Source organism: Ranitomeya variabilis, chromosome 5 (assembly GCF_051348905.1).
Source record: "Ranitomeya variabilis isolate aRanVar5 chromosome 5, aRanVar5.hap1, whole genome shotgun sequence".
NCBI classification, from domain to species: Eukaryota; Metazoa; Chordata; class Amphibia; order Anura; family Dendrobatidae; genus Ranitomeya; species Ranitomeya variabilis.
The window spans coordinates 133,927,180-133,939,974 of record NC_135236.1 but is presented as its reverse complement, the minus strand read 5'-3'; the positions used below and the strand labels follow the sequence as shown (position 1 = coordinate 133,939,974).

Below are 12,795 nucleotides of genomic sequence, written 5' to 3'. Positions count from 1 at the left end.
TAAAAAACAAACAACTTTACATAAAAAAAGAAAAAAAACGATTAAATAATTAGGTTACATATTATTGTGTCCTGCCAATGCCAAATACATCACAGGGAACTCATAGTGTCTCTGAAAATACTCCTGTTACAAAACCATGGAGTCCTATACTATCAATTATTAGTATAAAATAACTTATTTAGTCTGTCAGGACAAAATGGCAGTATAAACTAAGCACACAGCCTTATAGGGGATATAGCTATATAAAATGGAGCACCAGCGTCTTTTTTTTTTTTTTTTCCTGCCTTTTTGGAGTGGAAAATGCAGGGGAAAAGCACAGAGAACAAACAAAAAAATAATCCTATTGTTTTCAATGGCAATATGACTTGTTCATATTTGACAGCTTTTGAGCATATTTTGTATGCTTCAGGCTTTCATAGATGCCAAGCTTTTACAAAGGTAACATTTACATTCTTTGGGCATTTTCAGCTAGGAAGATGCCACATACTGCACAACAATACTAGTCAATGAGAAATCTAAAAGCGTGTCTGGGCGTCTTTTTTAGCATTTTGTCATGTACATAAAGTGCAGCACAGATTCATCTCATCTATGACCCCACAGCACTGGTCACTACTGAGCATGTACATAAAGTGCAGCACAGATTCATCTCATCTATGACCCCACAGCACTGGTCACTACTGAGCATGTACATAAAGTGCAGCACAGATTCATCTCATCTATGACCCCACAGCACTGGTCACTACTGAGCATGTACATAAAGTGCAGCACAGATTCATCTCATCTATAACCCCACAGCACTGGTCACTACTGAGCATGTGCATAAAGTGCAGCACAGATTCATCTCTTCTACGACCCCCACAGCACTGGTCGCTACAGAGAATGTACATAAAGTGCAGCACAGATTCATCTCCTTTATGACCCCACAGCACTGGTCACTACTGAGCATGTACATAAAGTGCAGCACAGATTCATCTCTTCTACGACCCCACAGCACTGGTCACTACTGAGCATGTACATAAAGTGCCTCCATCACTAGTGAGTGACGGCTGTGTCTCACCTGAGATTTCTCTGCTGACAGTTCTCACTCCAGGTCAGCCAGTTCTGTCACTGGTCAGTGAGGGAGGTGAAGTATGCAAAACCAGTGTGAGGAATGGTGAAACAAGTCTGTTGACCACACCTAGGGTGCACAGAGCATCCTAATTGGCATATTTGATTCAATTTCAGTTTCCACAGAACACAGGCAACACATGACCGCCAGTTCTCTCATCCGAGATAATAGAGTCAATTATGCAAATGACACTGATCAGAGTGTGAACCGATTCACTAACATGAAGAGTAGATGGAGAAAAAAAATCTCCATCTTCTCTATTGAGTCAGTGCACAGAAAGCGTACTGCACTAGATGTCATCTGAGCACTTATTGACTTGCATGGCCGAATGCGATCTGAATATCAGATCACACTCTGGCATGCTGTGATTGTTTTCTTCGGGCCAGCTCTGTCCGAGATAAAAAATTGGACATCTGCATGGCCCCATAGAATAACATTGCTACGAGTGCGATCCGATGTTTTGTCAGATCACACTCGAACGGAAAATAAGGTGCTGTTAGTGGGCCTTAACAGAAGAGTCAGACGGCTGTATAACTCAGACGAGGTTCATAAGTCAAAGCTCAGACTGGCCATTGGCTCTCCTGACCCGAATGTGACAGCTCCATAGAAATACATGCTGTCGCGCTCGGGTCGGGAGAGATGACGGCCAGGCTGAGCACTGCGGTGCGATCCTTCTCCTAATTATACGGCCTCTTTCCTAAGGATTCTATTTTTCTAGGATCTATATCCCTCACACAGCTATGTGCGCAGTTTTTTACTGTCAGTTTGGGCTCACAGACTCACTTTAAGGCCGTGTTCACGCTTTCAGTATTTGGCCTCAGAATTTTTGTAAGCCAAAGCGAGGAGTGAATGATAAATACAGAAGTGGTGACGTGTTTCTATAATACTTTTCCTTTGATTGCTCCACTCCTGATTTTTGCTTATAAATATTGATGTAAAATACTGACCAAATAGTGAACGTTTGCATGTGGCCTTAAGCTATGTTCACATGCAACATTTTTTTATGCAAATTAAAAGCTGTACTTTTTACTGTACCGGCAACATCTATGAGATTTCAAAAATCTAATGCACATGCTTGGTTGTTTTTTTTTTTTTCATGGCTGAATTTGAGAACTGCAGCATTTTTACATAGTTTTTTTTCCCCCATAGAAATCTATAAGAGAATAAGAAAAACGATGCAAAAACAATGTTTTTTTCCAGTTTTGTTGAATAAAACTACCTTTATTAAACATGTACCGTAAGACAAGTCACACGTAATCCACACCCAAAAAACACTGTAAAGCGAGCATTTTAAATGCAGCAAAAATGCTGCATGTGAACATAGCCATATGGTGTTTTCACACACTATTCTTGGAAAAAAGCTACAATTTTTTCTGTCATTTGTTGGCTGTAAATGTCAGTTTCGATAGCCGTACCGAAACTCGCGCAAGTCATATCCGCATATTGTAGAAGTGACAGGTTGCTGTACAGCGAGGTCTTTCTGAGGCCTTTTTTTCACTTACGGTTTTGGTAAAGAAAAATGTAGGTGATCCTTGTCACCTGAATAGAAATGAGCTGCATCCATGAATATTATTCTATCTATTTTTCCTATTCAGATATTCACAGATTTCTATATTATTCCCAGCAGATGGATTCAACATCAGGAATAATCCGGAAGACCAAACTATTTTATCTCTAGACTGTAAGATCCAAGATGAACCCGGAGAAAGTTCTAATTTTCCAAATATACATCCAGTCCTTCAAGACTCTAATACAAATAGTGATCCTTCTTATGGTAAGGACCGTTCTCCTGATCAGAGTGATACTGCCGTAAGTAGTGCAGCTCCTGAAAGAGAGAAAGTCTTCCCCTGGCTGGAGTGCGATCAATTCACTCAGGACTCTGAGCCTTTGGCACATCAAAGTCACACAGGTGGAAAACCGTTCTCGTGTTCTCACTGTGGGAAAAGTTTTACTGCAAAATCCAACCTCATTCAGCATGAGAGAATCCACTCGGATGAGAAACGCTTTATTTGCTCAGTCTGCGGAAGAGGCTTCATCCGAAAAGCTGATCTGATCAAACACCTGCGGATTCACACAGGAGAGAAGCCTTTTCAATGTCTTGAGTGCGGGAAATGCTTTACCCAGAATTCAGCTCTTTTAAGACATAAAAGATGTTCACATGGAGACAAAACCCTGTACACATTCAGAATGTGCAACATGCTATACACATAGTCCGTCACTTGAAGGCTACCTGTCGATAAGAATACTCCTCTATCTTGAGGCACTATAGTATAGAGCAGGGTAACATATTTCTAAGGATACTTGTTATGTCATCATCTGGCGCTCTGTTTGGCAGAAAGTTATGTATTAATATGCAAATTAGGCCCGCAAGTGCACCGCTAGGCATATTTGTGCACTTGCAGTCTTTGTCTCCTCCCCACCGGCATTTCCCCCACTTATTGAGTGACCGTGGAGACAGAGACATGGCTACACAACATCACTTCTCCTCGAAACAGTCAATCAAGAAGCATTGAGGAGCGGAGTACTGCAAGTGAACACATATGCCCACCAGTGCAGTTGTTCACCAAATTTGCATATCAATAAAATACAAATTTCAGAGCTATAGAGTAGTGTCGGATGATGACAAAGTAGGTATCCTTGGAAATGTTTTACCCTGCTCATCCTGCAGAACCTCAAGTTTCCAAGGCACATTCATTCTAACAAGTTCACTTTAATAAGCTTCAGAAGACTCACTACGGGGAAGAACGTGGACCACAAGTCACATGTATTAACTGTTGTGTGGCACAGGAAAAAATACTATGTATAGAATTAGTTAGAAATGTAATACATTGGGATAGACTTGCTATTAGGAACCAGCAGGCCGAAGTGGTGTTATATTAGCAAGACAGAAATCTGACTGGTTAGAAGTGGCAACCACTCCAGCTTTAGTTTTCTTCTTGTTTTGCACTGGTATAGATGAAAAGCCTAAACAGGCAGTCGAGGTAGACACAGGTGCTGTTTATAAATGTACTTTGATTCATGCCTTTTCAGAACTCTTATGGAAGTGAATTGTCACCACTTCATTCACAACAACACAAGACGAGACCCTCTTCTAGAAGAAAGTGCGAGTCTCATCTCTGGGACCTACACCTATTAGTCATTTATGGCATATCCTACAAACATGCCATAAATGTCTGAGATGTGAGTACCACTTTAAGGTTAGGGTTATATGATTCTGGATAAGAAACTGACCTTTTGAAACAAGTCACATGACCCAAACCTTCCTTCGACATACTGTTGGTGGAGTATTTTAGAACTTCAATTTGCTGCAAACCAATGATCAAATCTCAGATGGGATGTTTCTAAGTTTATTGTGGCCTGTATTGGTGTCTGTGGAGAAAAATTTGTATGCAACCAACACATCCAATATTATTGGATTTTTTGTGACAATATGATTCACAACATGTCATCAGGAGATACGTCGTTCCAATTCAAAGCTGCGATCTTCATATTGTGTAACTAGCATCACTGAGCAGCCCTAGCCCTAAGACCACTATATACCGTACACTTAAGTCCGATAACCGCGGGATAGTCCAACAAGCTGCCACCCATTACTTTCTGTGGGGTCTTTATACTCCTTGAGCTGAAGAATAGTGCCATTGCCTGGGACAACATTTAACTGCTAATAGTCCAGGATAATCCAGGGTATAATGTAGGTTTTTCAGATTATCCAATTGTGTGCTTTTATTAGGAGGGAGGATAAAGTGGTTTTCTACTAGTAATTATAATCTTGTTGGTGAGTACTGGCCAGTGTAGATGTATAGATGGTCGCTCCTGTTGGCCTCCATGCCATTCTGCCATGTCCTCACCAGATTTCCATGACTGGGTGAGCACTGGATCGTCCTATGTGTGCCTTCAGACCATGGACATGGTTCCAGTGGAGGGCACATCACAGCATAAGGTTAGGAGAGATCAGCTGTCTGTGCCTCTTTTCAATAAGGACCCGTCATTTTTGTCCACCTAGTTCCACCTCTAGTACGGAAATGTTCAGTGCTACCTCACCTCTTTAGGTCTGGATGGCAGTGTCCTCACAGAACCTCACCAGAACAGACCATAGCTCAATAAGAACAGTTGGGAGGTGAAGACCTAGGCAGCTATGCAGAAGAGTTCCAGGTGCCTTTTTGGGAAGGAGCAGTTTCATCTCCCAGGATGGAGCAGAGGGCATGGTTTTTGCAGGGCTCAGGAGAGGTTATAGGATTGACAAGGTGTGAATAATGTGACACCCACCCCTTCCAGCAGACTGAGTAGATTAGGGAGAACAGCAGTCACATAACATGTGGGGAAACTGGTCAATGGTCAGAACGGTGCAGAGGTTGAGGGAAGGGACTATCCTTATGTTAAGACACTGGCCAATATTGTCCAACAGGATATTAATATTTAAATAAATATTAAGTATGGTATATAATATAAATACAATTCCAGCGGAAAACCCCTTTAAAGGGAATCTGTCGGCTTGATTTCATCCTCCAAACTGTATATGTGCATGTAGCGCTAGCCAAGAAAAGTCTGTCCTTTCCTTACCTAGCCAGTCCATTCCTCGATTACCAAGAAATCACTGCTGGAAGTGACTGGAGTGCTTTGGGCGTGAAAAAGCATTTCACAAGCCTCTGTCATTCTAGCTCTATTCCCTACTCAGTGCCACTTTCTCCTGCATGACTGATGGCTCCCTTTCTGTGTGCCTGAAGACCGAGCTGGACGGGGGAGTAGAGCTGGAGTGATAGATGCTTGGGAAGTGCTTTGTTACGCCCAAAGCACTTCACTTGCATATTGATACAAACAGCGATTTCTTGGTAACAGAGGAATAGACTGGGTATCTGAAGGTATGGATGAACTTGTCCTTCCTAGAGCCATGTGCACAGTTTGGGGGTGAAATCCCCCTAACAGATTCCCCTTTATTTAAAAAAAAAAAAAACACTCAGAACAAGAGTTATCACTTCCATTAAATTAAACTCAACCATCCACAACATTTTTAATTAATCTTTGATTGAGGCTATAATTTCTTATAGTCTTATAAGTTATTTCAGTGCCAAAGCAGCTTCGCTGTATTTACTAAACCTGAGTTTAATGATTTCCTTCTTATAGATTGGTTCCTTTTCTGGGTATGGTATTTCCTTCCAGATTTCGATTCGATTGCCGATTATGGATTTTTAGCTATCTATTTTCCTAGAATTGTATGTGTATTTAAGTAGTAAGTGAGCACGGTATTTTAAGTCATTCAGTCTCTATAGATAAACCTTTCAGTATGGCTGCTACTACCAGAAACGCTGCTCTAACAAGCAGCAAATCTCACAGCACTGAATGAAGCAGCATGAATTAAATCAAGGCTGATGAAGGTGTCATTATGGCAAATTTAGTGCTATAGCGTTGTGTTTGTGTATGGGAGATGTAAATGTTTCCATATAATTTTTAAATAAAATGTGTGTTTCATATTCTAGAATAGTTTTAATGTCATGTTGGTGGCAGCAATGAAATATTTCTTTAAAAAAAAAAAAAGTCATCTATTTTTCTTTGTACACCTACTACCCTGAAGAATCATCTTGCACATGGTGGCCTTGCCACTTCTGAAAAATATATTATTACACTATAGGAAAAAGTAAAATAACACCTCAAATGCCACCAAACTTGATGTGCCAAATAGGACCCTAAACTATTTAAATATGACCCAGTCTGTAAGTTTTGCTTTGTTTTTTACTTACGGACCTTGACTGGTTTAGAAAACACATTTTCTATTTATGAATTTTAAAGAGAACCTGTCAGCAGAATTTTCTTAAGTAAAGACATGGCTAATGGCGCTGCAACAGAGATTTAATTGATATTTTTGGCAATAAAATCTGCTTTGTTGTTTTTCTTTAACCCCTTCCTGCCTCTGCCAAATATTGTTTTTTTCATTTTCGTTTTTTCCTCTCCTTCTGACAGCCATAACTTTTTTTATTTTTCCATCCCTATAGCCATATGAGGGCTTATTTTTTGGCGGAACGAATTGCACATTTGAATGACACCATTCATTTTATTATGTGATGCACTGGAAAAAAAAGGGAAAAAAATTCCATCTGTGCTGAAATTGTGAAAAAAGTTAAATTCCACAATAGTTTGTGTTTTTAATTTAACATGTTCATGGCAATCTCATTCGCCAGGTCAGTATAATTATGCAAATACCAAATATGTCTAGGTTTTTTTTTTCTTCAAAAATTTGTAAAAATTAAATTTTGCTTGTGTCATCATTTTCCAAGACCCCAAACGCCTTCAATTTTCAGGATATGGGGCTGGGTGAGGACTTTTTATTTCTACCATATTGGGGTAGATATGATATTTTGATTGCTTCTTGTTGCATTTTATTGCAATCTTGCGGCGGCCCAAAAACCATTCCTCTGTTGTTTCTATTTACTTTCTCTTTATGTCATTTATGGATCAGATTAATTTATTTTATGTTTTGATACACTGGACTTTTATGCATGTAGCAATTCCAGAGTGTTTTTTGTGTTTTTCTTTCTTTATTTTTTAAATGAGGGAAAAGGGGGGGGTGATGTGAATGTTTTTGTTTTTTTTCCACCATTTTGGAAATGTTTGCTCAACCTGCGCTTGCTACAAGCAGATGAAGGCAGAGTAACACAGCCATCATCTTTCCAGGAACCCGAAACCTCATGTAACTGTAAGTCATACATCGGGACACGGACGGAGAAGCTGGGGAATCTGACAGGAAGGAGAAGAGCCAGTTCATAGTCCGGCCCCTGTGCACCGAAATCTAATAAAGCAGAAAACTTCAAATGGTGATTGAACAAGAACAACAAAGCGTATTTTTTCACCAAAGGTATTAATTTCATCTGTATTGCCATTTAAGACAAAAGAAAAAGAAGTATGTGAGTGTGAAAGGGATTTCCATAAGTACAAATCATTTCTATATATATTTCATAGAGAAAAGTAGAACGGCACTAGGTTACACCTGCAGTTTTCTGTGGCTGCAGCAACAAAAGTTCCCTGTACACTATCAGGTGGTATCTTGCACTGGCTTTGTGGTGCTCAACATTGATTAGCAGTCCAAGAGCAACATATACAAAGAAAGAAGAAAATGTGGCACTCACCAGCTTGTGTCGCACCTGGACCCGTCGAAGCGCAGTCCGCGCGAAACGGTCGTCGCCCTCGGTCACCTTGCACCCTCGCATATACCTGCAGCTGTTATTATGATGTCCTCCGTCCACGCTATGGCGCAATAAAGGACTTTTTTATCACAGCACAAGCTGGTGAGTGACACATTTTCTTCTTTCTTTGTATATATTTCTATATATATATAATTGTCTGAGGGTCACTTCCGTCTGTTTGTCTGTAACGGAAATCCTGCGTCGCTGATTGGTCGCTGCCGGCCGGCTGCGACCAATTAGCGATGGGCACAGTCCGGACGCAAATTTGCCCTTCCCCACTCCCCTCCAGTCAGTGCCCCCATAGCGTTTTAGCAGTCCGTTAAACGGACTGTGTTACACCCTGGCATAACGCGGTGTAATGCAGTCTGTTAACGCTGCTATTAACCCTGTGTGACCAACTTTTTACTATTGATGCTGCCTAGGCAGCATCAATAGTAAAAAGATCTAATGTTAAAAATAATAATTAAAGAAAAAAAATCATTACATTCTCGCCTTTCCCGCTCCTCGCGACTCTCCAGTCCCAATAATGCATTGCGGCAATGACCGGACATGACGTAGCGGTCTCGTGAGACCGCTACATCATCACGTGTTATTGCCGCAATGCATTCTTGGGACCGGCGCATCGCTAACCGCCTGGGCTGGATCCAGGGGCCGCCGGAAGGTGAGTATATAACTATTTTTTATTTTAATTCTTTCATTAACAGGGATATGGTGCCCACATTCCTATATACTACGTGGGCTGTGTTATATACTACGTGGGCTGTGTTATATACTACGTGGGCTGTGTTATATACTGCGTGGCCCGTGTTATATACTACGTCTCTGCTATATACTACGTGGGTTGTGCAATATACTACTTGGCTGTGTTATATACTGCATGGGCTGTGTTATATACTACGTCTCTGCTATATACTACGTGGGCTGTGCTATATACTACATGGGATGAGTTATATACTACGTGGCTGTGCTATATAATACGTGGCTATGCAATATACTACGTGGCTGTGCTACATACTACGTGGCTGGGCAATATACTACGTGGCTGTGTTATATACAATGTGGCCTGTGTTATATACAATGTGGCCTGTGTTATATACTACGTGGGCTGTGCTATATACTGCATGGGCTGTGTTATATACTACGTGGCCTGTGTTATACACTACGTGGCCTGTGTTATATACTGCGTGGGCTGTGTTATATACAATATGGCCTGTCTTATATACTACGTGGGCTATGTTATATACTGCGTGGGCTGTGCTATATACTACAAGGGCTGTGTTATATACTACGTGGCCTGTGTTATATACTGCGTGGGCTGTGCTATATACTACTATACATATTCTAGAATACCCGATGCGTTGGAATCGGGCTAGCATCTAGTTATTATATAAATGTACAAAAAGGACAAAGATAAAAACACTTAAAAGCCAGTAGGTAGCTATCAGTACAATGTACCCTTAATAAGGTAACAACCTATCCCCAAAAGTGTATCACATAACAAAGTACCCTTTAAAATGAAATAAAGTATTTTACTAAAGGATCTGTAGATGCCAGTTCCAAACAATATATTAAGTATCAAGCAATAAACAAAAATCTAGTCCTGCAAGAACACCTCAATATAATAAATAATATACTCAGGATAATAAAAAAAGAATATCAGAGATAGCAAGTACATGGAACACAATTATGATAATAAACCCTATATTGGGGAAATAAGCACTAAATATCTGTAATGAAAAAAAACAGCACAGTTGACCATAAAATAATTGGTATAGGAAAACCCCAGAGGTGTATCTAGGTTTTCCAGCACCAGGGGCAAGAAGTCAGTTTGGTGCCACCCTATCCCTCCAAGCACATATGCGATTTGCACTCTTAGGTCGGAGTCACACTAAACATATCAAAAATTGGTCCGAGTCTCCCTGCCGAGAGTCGCACGAGTGTAATGCGAGTGTCGTGCGAATACAATCAGATTTTTCACACCTAGCATCCGATTTACATCCGAGTGCAGTGTGACTGCTATCTGACTGCAATACGATTTTAACATGAGCTTTTACATTCAGCAATTCTCTGTCATTTACACATCGGTTTCAAAATGGTAGCATCATGCAACCATACAACCTGCCATCTAGATGTAGCAAAGCTAGACCCGTCGTGGGACAAATGGATTAGCAGAATCTCTGCAGACAGGTGGGAAATATTGTTGTTTGTTTTTTTTACCTCTTTTGCAGATGACAAGGGCGTCGGGGGAATGGGCAAGGTCATAAGTATGGTTTAGTTAGGATTATTAAAGGAGTCTGTGCCATTCTTTCAATTAAAGGACATTATTCTGTGTGTCTGTTTTTATACAACATGACTATAGGTTGGTAATGGGGGTGTCTTATTGACGCCTCTCCAGTACTAACCTCGGGGCTTGATGTCACCTGACAAAGGTGACATCAACCCCCCAACTGTCACCCCACTTGCCACCGCTACAGGGCATGTGGGAAGAGCCAGGCTAAGTTTTAGAATTGGAGCATCTTAGAGATGCGCCTTTTCTGGGGGCAGTATCCATGACCCCTTCCTAGACTATTAATATCAGCCCGCAGCTGTCTTTATAGCCTTTGCTGGTTATCAATTATAGGGGGACCCTACATCATTTTTTTTTAGGGTCCCCCATTTTAATAGCCAGTAAAGGCTAAGCATACAGTTGTGAGCTGATATTAATAGCATGGGAAGCTCCATGGGTATTACACTCTTCCCAGGCTATAAACATCGGCCCCCAGCCATCAGCTTTCCCTCTGCTGGTTACACAAATTGTGTGGGAGCCCACGCCATTTTTTTCCCCAAAATAAAATTGTATTAAATAAATACATGTACAGTAAGCTGCACACACTGTACTAACTGTATTTATCACATACATCTGTATATCTACCTATTCTATATGTATTTACTGTATAATCCATCTCTTCTATCCTGTCGGCTACTGCAGTGATTTTACAGTACACGGCAGATGAATTGCCAGCTTTTTTTCTATCTATCTTCTCTAATATAAAAACGTGTGTGTGTGTGTGTGTGTGTGTGTGTGTGTGTGTGTGTGTGTGTGTGTGTGTGTGTGTGTGTGTGTGTGTGTGTGTCACTGACATCCACAGGGGGGTATATAAGTATTTGATCCCTTGCTGATTTTGTAAGTTTGCCCACTGACAAAGACATGAACAGTCTATAATTTTAAGGGTAGGTTAATTTTAACATTGAGAGATAGAATATCAAAAATAAAATCTAGAAAATTACATTGTATAAGTTATAAAAATTTGCATTTTGCAGTGAGACGTATTTGATCCCCTACCAACCATTAACACTAGAAATACTGAACTCGTGACCCCCACTAGAACTACTGAATGTAGTCATTTTGACTACTGACTTGTTTTCGTTTATTTTTTGAGTTTCATTTGTGGTTATTTATTAATATTTTTAATATATTATTATTGTGAGATCCAACAGTAATACTTTGGAATGGTTTTTTTCTGATTTTTCATATTTTTCTACAGGAAATAACAAAAGTAAACTAAGTAAAACAATAATAAAAGACATAATGTTCGTTCATTTTTGACTGGACCTGTAAAAGTCTTGATGTTTTAGCTAATTTATACATTTTTTTCACATAATTATACTGTATGTGAACATGGTTGATCATAAACAAAAGAAAAATGAAAAAAAAAAAACCACTTAATTTTTATCGTTTTCGCGTCATAAACCATTACATTGCATTATTGCTATATTCATGCATATTGCCCATTTGCAGATAAAAAAATATTCTTTCTAGCTGGAAACTATAACTAATAACATCAAGCTGTATGCAAATATAGTTTTCTCCCCAAAAAATTGCTGCTTCACACTATACAGTACAAAATAATTGAATAATATGACAATAAAATGTTGTATCTGCTATATACTTGTATGAGTTTTTTGAGCTCTTATGTCTGCATGTGTTCTCTTTGTCTCTTCAGCTGAACTGAAAGTAAACTTAGGGTACCGTCACACAGTGCAATTTTGATCGCTACGACGGTACGATTCGTGACGTTCTAGCGATATCGTTACGATATCGCAGTGTCTGACACGCAGCAGCGATCAGGGATCCTGCTGAGAATCGTACGTCGTAGCAGATCGTTTGGAACTTTCTTTCGTCGCTTGATCACCCGCTGACATCGCTGGATCGTTGTGTGTGACAGCGATCCAGCGATGTGTTCGCTGGTAACCAGGGTAAACATCGGGTAACTAAGCACAGGGCCGCGCTTAGTAACCCGATGTTTACCGTGGTTACCAGCGTAAAAGTAAAAAAAAAAAAACCGTACATGCTCACCATCTGATGTCCGTCCGGTCCCTTGCCGTCCGCTTCCCGCTCTGACTGTCTGCCGGCCGGAAAGTGAGAGCAGATCACAGCGGTGACGTCACCGCTGCACTCTGCTCTCACTGTACGGCCGGATTTGTCAGAGCAGGAAGCGGACGGCAAGGGACCGGACGGACATCAGATGGTGA

General features: G+C 40.5%; 1 protein-coding gene across 4 annotated transcripts in view; it reads left to right on the top strand.

Annotated features, from left to right (window-relative positions):
- The window catches only part of LOC143775338 (uncharacterized), a 57,417-nt gene extending 49,460 nt beyond the window's left edge, over nucleotides 1–7,957 (top strand). For 2 of the 4 annotated variants that reach the window (XM_077263346.1, XM_077263347.1), the window contains exon 9: nucleotides 2,733–7,127. In XM_077263346.1, coding sequence (XP_077119461.1) covers nucleotides 2,733–3,319 — 587 coding nt within the window. In that variant the 3' untranslated portion in view covers nucleotides 3,320–7,127. Of the gene's footprint in view, nucleotides 1–2,732; nucleotides 7,128–7,774 lie in introns of those variants that run through there. The other 2 variants (XM_077263349.1, XM_077263348.1) reach the window with 2 other exon arrangements.
- Nucleotides 7,958–12,795: the final 4,838 nt, after the last annotated feature.